The 15,048-nt window shown below is 40.3% G+C and overlaps 1 protein-coding gene across 1 annotated transcript in view; it reads right to left on the bottom strand.

The window, feature by feature from the left end:
* Positions 1-13,912, bottom strand: part of DHX15 (DEAH-box helicase 15) — a 51,942-nt gene extending 38,030 nt beyond the window's left edge. Inside the window, exons 1-5 of the mRNA XM_039550313.1 lie at positions 13,732-13,912; positions 7,552-7,900; positions 2,598-2,791; positions 1,313-1,472; positions 723-941 (exon numbers count right to left, since the gene is read on the bottom strand). Coding sequence (XP_039406247.1) covers positions 723-941; positions 1,313-1,472; positions 2,598-2,791; positions 7,552-7,900; positions 13,732-13,799 — 990 coding nt within the window. The 5' untranslated portion in view covers positions 13,800-13,912. The remainder of the gene's footprint in view (positions 1-722; positions 942-1,312; positions 1,473-2,597; positions 2,792-7,551; positions 7,901-13,731) is intronic.
* Between the last annotated feature and the right edge of the window lie 1,136 nt (positions 13,913-15,048).

Genomic DNA, 15,048 nt, shown 5'->3' with positions numbered 1-15,048 from the left:
AGTCCAGCAAAATTTCAAAGTGGCTATGGGTTTTTAACCTCTTCTCCATCTCAGTTTACCAATATGGACACTCAAAAGAGCTTCAAAGAGACTAGGACTGGAAAAAAAAAAAAAACCAGTTTATTTCAAGTATTTACGATTTCTAGAAAATCCTCATTTCCTGATGTAGTTTATTTTAAGTGCTTTTATACAATCCTCTTTTGCAAGGCACAGAGTCTGTTTCCGAGACCTAACTCCCAGAATTTGTGGTATATAAAGTCTACAGCCTAATATTCAAAGTTATTAATAAAAAAAAAACAAAACCTGAACATCTTATTAAAACTACTACTGATAGCTAAGTAGCAGAACCAAATTGTTATTCTTCAGTAAAGCTGTACAATACACGTACAGAAGTGCACAGAACTATTTTTTCAATAAAAACCAAGGATGCTCTCAGGTACCCAGATCTTTAGAGTTCCCATCAGTACAAACCTAGGGTTCATTCTCTAGGTTTCTGTTTTTAAAGTACCTGAGTTGATGAGAATTTTCATTTTAGAAAGGCCTTGCACAGCATTTACATTACAGATATGTACCATGTCAAAGGACCTAAAGCATATGGCAGTAAACCACAGGTCATCCAAATAATAAACTAGAAAAGGAAACTAAGTGTTTCAGTCTACACAAGTCACTTAAAATAGTTTCTGTATGGTTCAATGAATGGAAAACAGAAGAATATAAAATACCTCTTGTCCAGTAAGAAAGAGTAAAAGATCTCCTTCTTCTTCTTCACACATGTGAATCTGTATCACTGTTCGAATGGCAGCCTCAAGGTAGTCCCTTTCGGGTTCTGGAGTATAGAATATCTCCACAGGATGGGTGCGACCCGGGATAGTTAGAAGAGGACAGTTATCAAAATAGATCTGAAACTTGCCAGCATCTAAAGTAGCACTCATAACTATAACCTGTAGATTTGGAGGACAAAAAGTTACTCAAAGTTTACAAGAATTTGTGACATGTTATGCACACAATATGTAACTTTAAGAAAGTAAATTGCTGACTGTGACATAAGAATGCTTTCATTACCTGAATACAGCACCCTTGTAAAGGTCCAAAAAGATTCCAAGTCCAATACATAAGGTTAAACTACAATTACATTGTTTCTAGAAGCTTCCTCAGTACAAAGCACATTAAGAATTTCCTAGGTTAGCCTTCCAATATACATTATCACAGATCAAAAAACAATTATAAAAATCAGCTAATGGTAAGCACACATACTCTATCCACTATGCCTGCAACTAGAACAGAGATACTGTTGGACTTCATCATTACTGACCTTCAAATCAGATCTCTGTCTTACAACTTCCTTCAAAACTCCCATCAAGATATCCGTAGCCAGTGTTCTCTCATGGGCCTCATCAAGAATTATAACACCATAGCGCTCCAGCAAAGGATCATTCATTGCTTCACGAAGTAACATACCATCAGTCATATATCTGAACACAAACAGAAACAATCCCAACACACTTTTTATTAAGTTTGATGCAGAATCCTCTTTCATATTCACCTGGTTGCTTGAACTAAGCTTTTAATCAACTTTTTAAAAGTAGGAACACCAGCAAACTACTTCCAACACTGTAACAAGCCCATTTCAAGTTTTCAAATAGAGTCTAAGTGGAATCTGGGATTATGGGCGGGAAGCTTAAAAAAAAGAGAGAGGGGGAAACAAGGTTCAGTAACATTTACGAAAGTTTGTAGACTATTACTGGCAGCATTATTATTCCACACCTAAGCTCAAGAGACAGGAAAAGAAAGGGAAGAAGGAAAAACACCCTCTAAAATCCAAGATACAGTGTTTCTGCAACTGCTTTCCTTTTCTGTCTGCAGATCATCTGTTCACTTCTGACTTTTCTGTTACTGTTACATTTCTTTTTCCACGTTAACTTTATGCCCAGCCCTTCAATAACTTGTATGACCAAGGAGAAAACATCTTTTGATAGAGAAGTATTAATCCTTGAACTATGTGGTGTTTTTAACTGAGCATTTTAAATGTAATCTGAAAATGACGTATTACATGCACCTGGCTCCTGGCAGCACAGGAATCTATAGCAGCTGACAACTAAAATGCTCCTGACTATGTCTCTCAGAGTCAGGTTTAGGCCAGTGTTGAATCTTTGGGAAGTTTTCTTTACTGAAATAAGCTACTGAACTTCACCAGAAGTACCGTGAATAGGAGATACCACACAAAAAACATCAGCTGAATGCACAACAAAGAGAAACTCCATGCTGATGCGCTTTATTATGAATAGCGCCTTAATAATAAAATACTTATTCAGATCACCACCTCCTTTACGGATCATTTAATATCAAATTCTATAGAGTTCAGTGATTTCTTGAGAAGGAATGAATAATTTCCAGCTCTACTCATGCCTCACACCTCAGTTTCTCTCAGCTCATGCTATGGCTCCCATCTCTCTTCCCCACTCAGACACAAAGCACCAATCCACAGATTCACTCCCTTATTACTCCTTTCATAACTTTGCTCACATCCTTCATTACCCTGTGATTCCCCCAGCTCCAAGTACGCTGTTATACCTTTACCTGACACCTGCCATACTTACTTCAAAATGGTTTTTGCGCTACTGCAATCTTCAAACCGAATGGAGTAACCAACCTCCTGGCCCAGCATGACATCCATCTCATCAGCAACGCGCTGCGCCACACTCATCGCAGCCACTCTTCGGGGCTGGGTACACGCTACTCCCCTCTTTGGGCCAGGTAATGAGCGCATGTAGTCAACACACCACTGAGGGATCTGTCAAGAATCAAGTTCAATGATAAACACACTTCAAAAGGTCACATGGAATCTGTAACCTTTGTGTTGAATCAAAAGTTAGTTAAAATTCCACAGAGATGCCAACTGCACACACAAAAATATCCAAAGCAGGAGAGCAGACAAGACTAGTTAGTTGGATTCAATGCCACTAAATAAAGCACACTCTCATTAAGCGTGTACATAACTATCTTTGAAGCCATCAAGGAAATACATAGGTTCACCGTACATTTTAGCCCTGTTAGATCAATACCTTTTACACATACTTAGCAGCAGCCAACACGATCCAGGACAACCAAAATTAAAGCTAACACACTCAAAATTTGAGATCAGTAGCACAGTTTCAATTTTACAGTAAGCAAAAATGTATTTTTTGTCTTTAAAAAGTAATGCTTATTACAACATTTAAGCAAAAATAATTATTTCAGTAATAAAGAACTGTCTTAGCCAAGTAGTGCAACAAATAAAATGAACAGATAATTAAGTTCATTAGGTTTATTACTGTTTTTCAGAAATTTCATCAACCTGATATAAAACCCCTATGCTTTCCTTCCTGTACCAGCACTCATTTTATTTGCCAGTCAGTAGTTTTCTGCTCCTGTTAGGAATCTTGAAACAGTAAGAATCATCCAAAATAAGTTTTATTCAGAGTTCCTAAGGTCAGTAACAGTTTGATGGCGATAGAATGTTCTCAGTGTGACACTTTATGAGGAGGCATCTCCAGGCCTAACCAGTTCCAAGCCTATAGACCAAAAAAACCCCACTCGTTCCTAGTAACTACTTTTCAAGTATTCTTAAAAGCACGAAGAGTAAAAAGAAAACATATCCTTTGTACATTGTACCAATGAGGAATAAGAGAGAAAGCAGCATAATTTAAACCAGGAAAACGTCTGCTCTTCATTACTATATATTCACAGCAAAATAGATGTAAGTAAACACTAAAACATACCCAGAAGCAGATGAGTGTGGTCTAATGCATTTTTTCTTCATTTTTTAAATGAAGAATATACTTCCACTATAAATGTAAGAAAAATAAGGCAAACAGAATCAAAATATGACAGGAGACTACTAGACTGGTGTGAAGAACTCAAATTTCTGAAAATCCTATTCAAAACCAGAAGTAATAGCAGTTCTTGAACACTTAACAGCAGCAACATGAAACCCTATCCTGTATCATATACATGGCTCCCCTGCTTCCCAAGTCACTAGTAACAGCCCAACTCTAAGAATACTAGGTGAAGCTTTTTGACTTTAAATAGAGCAAGTCCTGAAATAAATTTTGAACCAGCAGGTCTGTCAGGCCACTGCAGCATGAAATAAAACCAATTTAAAAGTGATTTTCCAAAATCCTTCAGCACTGCTGTCAAATGAAAGAAAAGGGTTCCACAGACTTCCCTGTGCTAGGCTGATACAGACAACCACCCCAAGACTCTTCCTGTCCAGCTTTTAAAGACATACAAATACTGGGAAAAAGGGCTGTGCCATACTGCATTTTTTTTACTTCAGTCATGTCTGGGAATATACTGAACACTTCCTATGACCTGGTTCTTATGAAACCTAGCCTAAACTTAACTCCTCTGACAGAAAGAAACCCTATACCATCATCAAAACTCCTGACTTTCCTTAAAAAAAGTCATTTTATCAATATCAAAAGCAGGAGGAATGGCTTTAGTCAGCACCATTTAATCTCAAGGACTTTCTCAATTAAGAGAGATTTTCAAATATAACTTCCATAAACCGGAGGAAGCAGCAACTACACATACAGTGGCCTCTAAGATCAAGGATAAATGCACTAAGGGTTGTTACAGACTACTTCAAAGTCAAAGGAACTTCATGATTTTAGAGAATGCAGAGCAAGAAACAGAAGAGCACTGCCCTTTCTGGCTTTTTTGAGCCTCTCCAACTTACTGAAAACTTCCTCAGTTTTTTAACTTTTGTTGCATGGCAGAATTCTCTGAATTTTCATTATTTGAGAACCTGTATCAGTTCTCCTGCACACTGCAAAGGACAAGGATTAAGCTATACTCTGCATCACCTTGCTTCTGAACTTCACTCACCAAGAAATTCTGCTGAAAAGTGGCATCACTTATATTACATCAACACACAAAGGAGATGCTACTCTACCATTCTCTTTACAAAAAAAAGTGAGATTATTATACCAGGACCACATATGATCCTGTATTTAAAAGACAGTGAACATTGCAATTACAGCAAGTAATTATTTTCTTCCTAAGAGAAATCAGGCACACCCATTCCACCACTGAGCATGTTCCCAGCGCATTTAGAAAAACCAGTTAACTTTGAAGGTTAAGTTTAAATTACAAATCAAGCCACTGCAAACACTAAAGAACTGAAAATTAATGTCTTGGCTTCCAATATACTTCTTCAGTACTTTGGAGCTTAAATCTATGTGAAACAAGTGAGAAGAGTTTCATATTCTGTTTTTTCCACTGTCTGAGCCAAGCATTTCCAATCCTGGGTGCTCTAACAAGACTAAAAAGAAAACATGCACATAATCACAGAATCACAAAACGGTTTGACTTGGAAGGGATCTTAAAGATCATCTGGTTCCAACCATCCTGCAATGGCCAGGGACAGCACCCACCAGACCAGACTGCTACAAGCCCCATCCAACCTGGCCTTGAGCACTTGCAGGGATGAGGCATTCATAACTTCTCCAGGAACTTGCTCCAGCATTTTACCACTCTCACAGTGAAAGATTTCCTAACACGTAATCTAAATCTCCCCTCTTTCAGTTTTAAAGTAACTTCTCCTTGTTCTATCACTATCTACCCATGTAAAAAGTCACTCTCCATGGTTTTTTGTTAAGTCCTCTTTAGGTACTGAAAGGCCATAATGAGGCCTCCCCAGAGCCTTCTCCTCTCCAGGTTGTACAATCCCAACTCTCTCAGCCTGTCTTCATAGGAGAGGTGCAGATAATAATCAGGGAAGGGACTTGAAAGGCAGCAGCTCACTATGAAAAAGATCATCTACTACCGTATAGCCTTCTACTATCCCAATGAAAGAGAAGATAATAATTTTGGAAATAGTATTTTTCAAATGTTGCTTGTTTTTATTTGTATAAAGTTGGCATTAATACCTCATGTACACTTGCAGTTTGAGCAGCAAAGGATTTCTTAGCTGCAGAAAAGTATTTAGCTTGCTCTGATCAATGAATTTAAGAAGAAAAACAATCATCCCCCAATAGGTTTTAAGGCAGCAATTGACCACAAAAAGGATGTGACACTATCACATGCAAAACAAAGTTTTCATTAGGTGGCAGCAGGACAATTTTCAGTGGTATGTCCCTACAGAGACACTGTCAAGTATTTCAAAATGTATCTACAACCTCACAGAGCAAATTCAGAGGAAGCAGGGAAGCTTTCGAGACAGCTTATGTGCTTCTGGTAGCATAAATCCCAGATGTGTTAAATTACTTAAATCCTTTCAGAAAGTAAGGGTTAAAGGAGTAAGAGAACTCAAGAAAAGCTTTATGCCTGAGGAACGACAATGACACAACCCTTATATCTACAAGTTTTCAGATCACACAACAAGTAATCTTCTTTTCATATAGGTAAGTACCATTTTTTAATATAATATTCAGGATGCTGCATCTTCCAAATAACTACATAATCAAACCTTTCCCAAGAATTCTATACAGTCCTGGTCTTGGCTTACACACTTCACAAAAGCAATAATGTCATAACACTACCTTCTGAACAATACATTGGTTCCGAGAATGTGCAGCAAGGTCCTGTAACTTCAGATATTTCAGGCACAGGTATAAAAGATATCCAATGTACTACTATGTCCTTCACATTTTCTCAACATCCAAAATTTTATGACCAAAAATTTACTGTCTGTAAGACTTACTTAGCTACAATCCATTTTATAGAGACTAGCATATTCTTCCATTTTTATTTTCAGTCTAGATAAATGGATTTTATCAGATTATAGAACAAAGAACTTTTTAACATTACTTTTCCACAGACTACACGGCAAACCAGAGGATAAAGTTTTGAACAAGTTTGCTCTGCTATAAATACCCAGGTGTTCCTTGTATCTTAGACATTCTGTATTTACTGGTCCTCAAAATTTTTCTTGAGGCTTAAGGAAGCTCTGCACATCTGTTATCATTACTTTTGGTGCTGAGGAAGACTTTTAAAGCCATCACTCTACCAAAAAAAGTGATTTTTAACTGCAGCACTGAAAAGCTCTACAACCTCTGAAAAGTTTCAGGAACAAGGAAACTAAGTATTCAAACACTCAAGTTTGAATATCACCAAAACACATGATTCAATCACATGTCAGAATTGTATCTGACATTTTAATTCCTTTTAATTTTTTATCTGTAGCAGTAAGTTTCATAAAACATGAACGAGTTCATACTTTGTAGCTGCTATCTACACAGACAGCTGAACAAATTATTTGGAACCACCACTTCAGTTTGTGGATTAGTACACTTCTGTCACACCATTAAATCTCTATCTTCCTCTACCAGAGACCTACCAATTCATAAAGCCCAATGGAAGCAGGGGCCTGGGAGCAGTACTGGATTTTTAAAGTGGAAGATGCTGTAAGATTCTCCTCACCTTTGCACTCATTAAGTAAATACAACATTCATTAAATTAGTTTTGCTTACAGCTTGTGAAGTATTCTTATACAATTCTTTTCTCACACACACCTACCAACAGCCACAATCTTTAAAAAAATGCAGTATCATCACAGAGATAAGAACTCACCTGTGTTGTTTTACCAGACCCAGTCTCTCCAACCAGCACAAATGACTGATGCCTAATCAAAATATCCGTAAATCTTTCTTTATATTCCCAGACAGGAAGTTGTAGCCTTTTTTTCAGGATATCATAATATCGTGGTGTATGTGGTAGATTTGTGAAAGGGTTAATACTGTGTGGAATCATTGCTGGTTTTATAGCTGGTAACCCAGCAGCCGCATAGTATGTAGAGTTAGATGCAGGTCGCAGATCCTTTTCCTTGTCCCTTTCTCTGTCACGATCTCTATCTCTGTCACGATCCCTGTCACGATCTTTCGAACGGTCATCTCGGTCCCTGTCCCGGTCCCGATCTTTCCTAAAATGAGTTAAGAGACACAGCAGAAAATGAGACACTTGAATATTTAAACGTAGAGGAGGAATTTAAATACAATGCAACCCTAAAGATACCCAGTATAAAGCGGATACAAACCAAATCTTTACCTGGAAGGATAAGCACCAAGGAGTAACAACAGTATATACGATGCATACTCAACATTAGATATATGTATAGCTACACTTGTTGTACCTAAACACTACAACATTTCCTCTCATTACAGGCAAGACTGAATAAAGTTAACACATGGAGAGATGAAAAATTTAACCCTCTTCATTTAATGATTATAAAGAATCAGCTGTGCAGCGTAGATCTCTCATCCTTACTCGCTGCTGCTGCAAAAGAGAACACTAAATAGTCTTTTTGCCTACCTACTAAAGGAATTATACTCATCCACAAAAAACTGACTCAAGATAATAAGCAAGCCATGAAAGGAAAGTTTGATTTTATTATTCCACAATGACTCTGTAGCATTTTTGTTTCAAGTCTTATACACAATTCTGACTCCGTTAACTTTGATACACAGGTTGTTGAGTCTGGAACTTAAAACTAGCCACTACAGTTCACAGAATCAGAATCATTTAGTTTGGAAATGACCCTTAAGATCATGGAGTTCAACTGTTAATCCAACACTACCAAGCTGTACAGTACCTTCTCCAGTATCACTTCCTACCACACACTTAAACAGCATTTATGTAATCCCATTTGTTCCAAATATTAAGCAGAAAAATCCACTGCATGTGCAAAAGAAAAACAGTATTCTCAAACTCTGGCCTCAGTCTTTTTGAGAGTTTCTAATTCTGCAAGTCCATGTACTTGCTCTTACACACAACCCCAATCTTCCTACAAGCACACAATCACAAAAGAATCCAAAAACTACAGTTGCATGCTTTTAATAAAAATTCCCTGTTCAGGACTTTGAAACAAGCCCTACTTTACAAAAACACTCCACCCCATTTTAAACTAGATTAAGTTAAAAGATTAGCAGCATCTTTGCCTGCAAAACTGAGGATATCCTAACATTTGGCTCTTTTTGTGCGTTAACTGAAATCCCATCAAAAAGGCAAAACAACAAACTAAGTCAACACCAGCTTTATAGTAAGTGCACACAAATATTTCTAAGGATATTAAGCAAAAAAACAAAACCTCACCTCCTCCTTCACCAACACTCAGGCATGTCTAGAGAGCACATCCAAAGAAAACTGTTGCCAACACCCCTCTCCGGAGTTTTTTTTTTAATACATACAGTTGGCATTCAAATGTAACTACTAAAATAATACTAAATTCTGACCTACGGGGAAGATGCAGTAACCAAGATTATTCTACAACTAAGTAGTACACAAAAGTGCCGTGCTTTGGAAACAACCACCACTACTCTTCTCATATAAATTAATGTAATGTATGCAGCCTTTTTTTTTTTCCCCTCAGTACTTCAACATACTATGACGACAGAGGTCATAGTAAGATTTTTTTAACATAACTTCTTTTAACATAGACTCACTGAACACAAAGAAAGATTACAAAACATACTGTTTACTGCCACTTACTTAATTCAGTTGTATACAGATTATCCTGAAGTTTTAGACTCTGAGTAATCTAAAAATTAAGACCCTTTCTAGGGCATTTGTTTGAATCTGAGATAGCCTCACTTTAACATTACTTCTAACACAGTCAAATACTGTACAAGCTAGAAATCTCTTCTTACTGTAAAATGTCAGGCAGATATTGCAGAACCCAACAGGTTCATATTCTCCATATGGAAGTTAGCCCTGTTCGAAGGAACTAGGCTCCATTATGCTACTAAGATGGTCTAAGTCTAATAGCATGTATCAGACAGCAACAAAGCTTTGGATGTGCAGCTGATGAGCTATTCATCTTTTCAAAACCTGCAGGCACCAGGACGTACGAGTGCATGGTACAACAGTAACATAAGCAGGAAAAAGAAATAAAGGTATAAAAGCAATTCAAGAATAGTAAAGCCAGGGTAAAATGCAACAACACACTTCACTGAAGGTGGAATAAATCACACTACTAATGTGCAGGTTTCGGTTTGGTTTTTTACAGCCTTCTTTTGTGTATGTGTGTTTCCGAAGGATTTTTATCTTTCACTGGTATCTCGTTAAAGTGTAAATAAACCACATCAACAAAATCTATTCCACAACCATTTACTTACACAGTATCACATCAGCAGCTTCTGCACTGCAGACCATCAAGTGTACCTTTCGGTAAGCTTCAGCCCCCCATGAAGCAGCCCTAGTGCTGAAATGAACATATCCACACTATTGCCAACCCTTCCCATGTGTCAGCACAAGCATTTCACCAGCCTTGTGAAGAACCAACCTTCCCACCAGCATTAATTCTAACTTGGATCAGGTTCTCTGATGTAGCCTCCCAAACTCTCCCTTGTAGCACTTATTTTCCGTGTTGGGAGATACTTGTGTGGGCTTAAAACAGACAAAAATACAACCTGATGAACAAAACAGTGAATTAAATGGACTACAAATACAATCCAACATGGGAAGTGCCATTAATCCCCCATGTCTCAGTTTCTTCACTGAACTCTTACAGCTTTTTAATTATGCAAACAGAAAGGAAACATATCAAGCTATATGTACATTTCAGAAGTACAAAACTATTTATGTGTTAATAAAGGGAGTTGAGTATCTTTCTTGTTTTCAAAAAGCAGAAGAGAAGCAGGGACAACAAGATCCTACCATAGAAACAACACAACATACAACGTGCCTTCAAACTTACTCTCCAACATTGATAATTACATAGCAGCACTTCCCCTAAAACTGTTACCCAGTCTCCCATTATCACTGAAGCTTAGCAGACACAGACTCCCTTGGTCAACAAGCAAAAAGAGGAATGACAGTTATGCTGCCATATTAAATTTCCTTAACTTTCTAAAACTGTGGCTGGGCAGTTCTTCACTTATAAACTGTCACATTTTAGCTTTTTAAATATTGCACAGGGAAAACAGAACTCAAACACAAAAATTAACAGTAAAATAATAATTTAATCACGTTTGTCTTGTGCCTGAAACCCATAACAGCCTCCATGATCAGAAGGGGGTTGGGATTTTTTGCTCTGCTTTTAAGTGAAAAAGTCTGGTCTGCTCTCTGCTTCCACTTCCCTACGTGATATATAATATATACAGATATGAACACAAAAGAAGCACTGTAACAATCACTAAATAAGAGCGCTTCTTTTGGTAAAAAAAATGTAAAAATAAAAATGGAAATAAAGGACTCAAGTTAAACCACTGATCATCACAGTGAAAGTTTAAACCCATCTAAAAGACCATCAGTACTTTTCCCCATTACTAAGCACAGCAATAGTTGATGCAAAAAAGGCAGTGCAGCTAAAGGAGTTTCAGTTCTATCCAGAAAATAACCAACTGATGTTACACAACTGAAATACATGTAACTGACATATCTGAATAATCTGAAATATTTACAACTAAAAAGAAAATAACATATTTTAAAATAGTATGTATGTAATTCATAGAAACACTGTAGCCAAAAACCTTCTATACAATTTCTATTTTTGCAAAATGTTTTTTACTTCACAGACAATACTTTAAGTCTGGAAGAAAACAGATGTCATACAGATGTTTACGGTTACACCAACAATTACAAACCTGTTGAACAGGTAGAGCCCATGTGGCACTGCTGCCGTGTAGAGCCACCCATACCAACAGGGGCCTCCATCAAAGAGGAACTAAAAAAATACAGGTTCACTTAAAGTAACTTTCATATTTTGTCAGGTAGTCCAGTTTGGATGCAAGACAAACTACTGTTCTGAATGTGAAGTGGTAACCATGCAAGGAGCTCATCCAGCTTAATCCCGCTCCAAAACCACCCGAATTGCAGAAAGGCGCTCTCGACACAGAGGCAGACGTGTACACACACGCTTTTAACAAGACTCTACGCATCTTCCTTTTGGCCTTGCATAAGCTGCAAAACCAAACTACTCCAAAATAAACCAACCATGTAACATTAGTATGCCTCATGCTACACGAATTAAGATTTCAGGTCATTTAAGAAATAATCATGCTCAGTAATTACACTTATAGTGACTTGTTCTCAGTCCTATACCATTTAATGCTTTTACTAGCAGAGGTGGGGACAAAGAAGGGGCATAAGACCAGCATTTCTACAGCTTTTAGGTACCATAAAGGTCAATGTCTTCTAGTTTAACACTGGTGGGAACTCATTGCAGTACATACAAAATGGTAAGACTAAGAGTTCGGAATAACACTACATGATCAATAAAAACAGTAACAAATAAAGCCACACCAAAACTATAAAACCCACCTATACAAACAGGGAAATACTGACCTATGATTATCTTTACAACCAGCTGAAACAGTCGTACCACATTTAAATAACGCCCGGTTTTGACATAACCACTTGGTAATTTTACAAAAGCCTCTACATACAGAAAAGCTGTATATGTACAACTTTTCTGCAGACTCAGAGTACAAGGTATTTCAACCTCGGGGAAATCATACAACAATGCATTAATGGAGACAAATAGTTCAATACATTTATTTTAAGAAACATTATTATGATGATCCTACAGACAGGAAACAGAAGTTGAATAATAAACTTTGTTTAGCTGAGAAAAATGCATCAAACTCTAGGGGTTAAAAACTGAAGCTATACAAGCTTACATTAAAAAAGGCCAAGTTTTGCAAAGGCTGTTTAGCAGTGAATATTAACTGCTACATTAGACTTATACTTATTGTAACCCTTGAGGACAAACTCAAGGATTTTTCTTAGATAAACACTCCAAAACAATGCTGATGGACTTTAGTAATTGTTTAATTCATGAACATCTCCTGTGCTACATAAAGAAGGCCTGACTAAACAAACATTGCATTTCTTTGTACTCCTTGAGACTTTAGAAATTTCCTTTAAGAGCCTCTGCCTTTCCTCCCCCTCCTGCCCAATTAGAGGGGAAAAGATTATGTAAAGAAAGCTCTAAAGCAACGCTGAATTTAAGGACAGCACCAGTGCCTTGTCTGTGTTCCTGCAATTACATTAACTTCAACAAAAATACGCTGAACCGTGGGCAGTACAGTCCTAAAACTTTAACCTTCGCAAAACAAAGGAAAAAATAATCACTCCCTTGCCCCCTACCTCAAAACCCACCTCACCATCGATTCTTACTTCAAGCCAAGCACACCACCGAGGGTGACTGATGAAAAATGTTAACAAAGGAACAACGCTCCCACCAATGCAGGCACTAATAACACGGGCTGCACAAACCTCGTGCTCACCTCCAGGCCCACGTTTGCCAGACACCTCAAGCCAGAAAGAATAAACAAATCAATACAAAGGAAGAGGGGAGAAGGAGTGGGAAGGGCGAATATAAATACGAAGAACTGCAAACAAAGCGTGGCGCGGGGGCGCGGGCCCAGCAGCGCGCCACCCCCGCCACGGGCGCCCAGCCCAGCCCACTCGCCCGAGCGGCTGGGCCGGTGCCTTCCTCCCTTCCCCCTCCCGGCGCCGCCGCACGAGGCCCTCCCGCCCGCTCCCTCCGCCATCCGCCCCCCCCAGGGGCCCGCCCGGCGGGGCGGCCGATGCCGGGCCAGGCCCAGCGCTCCGGGGAGCCGCGAGGCTTCGGGGCCTGCTCGGCCGAGGCGGCGTCGCTGCAGCCTCTCCCTGTCCCGCACGGCGGCCGCCCCGCGCCGCGGGGAGCCTCAGCCCCGGAGGGGCGGCCGAACCCAGGGATGGGGGCGCAGATGGCGCGGGAGCCGCCGCGATCCCCCCACCCGCCCCGCCGCGGGCCGCGCCGCCCCTCACCCGTCGGTGGTGCGTTTCTTGCTGGAGCTGTAGTCGTCCCCCAGATCGAGGCGGTGGCGCTTGGACATGGCGATGGCGGTCGGTCCGTCCGTCCGTCCGGGTGCGGCAGGCGGGCACTCTGCGCTCCCTCCCCGAGCGGCGGCGCGGCGAGGCACGGCCGACAAAATGGCGGCCGGAAGGAAGCGCCGGGAGCGCGCGAGGCGCTCCCGCGCGGACCCGTTGGCGAAAGGCTCCCCTGGGCGCGAGCCCGCCAGCCCCGCCCCGCCCCGCCCCGCCCCGCGCGCTCCGGCGGCGGCGCGAGGGGAGCCGGTCCGTGCCCTGCCGGAGAGCCCCCGTCATAGGATCAATGGGTTACAGGATCATCCAGGGGGGAAAAGACGCTTAAGATTATCCAGTTCGACCGTCCACTCAGCACTACCACTGTAACCACTCAATCGTATCACCCAGCGCCAGATCCAAACACCTCTTGAACACCTCTGGGGGTAGCGGCTCCACCACCTCCCTGTGCAACTTATTCCAGTGCCTGATCACCCTAACACGGATTGATTTTTTCTAATACCTAGTCTGAATCTCCCTTGTCTCAGCTTGAGTCGATTTACTCTGGACGTCTCGCTACAGGCACAGCAGAAGAGACCAGATCCCACGCGGCTACAACCTCCTGCCAGGGAGCTGTAGGGAGCCATGAGGTCCACCCTGAGCCTCCTCCAGGCAGAACAGCCCCAGCTCGCTGAGCCGTTCCTCATAAGAGAGGTTTTCTAGACCTTTCACAAGCTTTCTGCCCTTCTCTGATCACACTCCAGCATCTCACACAATACTTGAGGTGCAGCCTCACCAATGCTTGCTCCCTGTCCCTCTTCACAGTCCTTCTCCTCGAGGTTACAAGCTTTGCTCAGCTGCTTGAATGAGCACTCGCTCCTGCTACCTGACTGTCGGAGCAAGGGTGCATTCACATAAATGGCTCAGCTAACAACGTGAAAGTAGTCAGGAAAGATCATCTAGCAGCAGTGACCTGTTCCGCAAGTACAGCCAGCTCAGCAAGTGGGTCTTTGTCCATAGATTCACGTTCCAAAGATTTGCCGGAATTACTTTAATACAGCTATTAAAATATTTAATATAGACAAATCCATAGGTTATTTTTTTTTTAACAGAAGAGCATTTCTGTCCCTAGTTTTAGATAATATAGCAAAATGGCACACACAGCTCCACTGGAGTTCTAGACGTTAGTGTAATAAAAATAAGATTTTTATGCTTAGAGTTATCAACCAAAATAAATATTCCTGGAAACTGGATTTTGAACTTTTCCTGTGAAGCTGGAAG

The sequence above is a fragment of the Corvus cornix genome, chromosome 4, assembly GCF_000738735.6.
Source record: "Corvus cornix cornix isolate S_Up_H32 chromosome 4, ASM73873v5, whole genome shotgun sequence".
Taxonomy (NCBI): domain Eukaryota; kingdom Metazoa; phylum Chordata; class Aves; order Passeriformes; family Corvidae; genus Corvus; species Corvus cornix.
The sequence above is the reverse complement of the archived record's forward strand: the minus strand, read 5'-3'. Positions and strand labels throughout refer to the sequence as shown.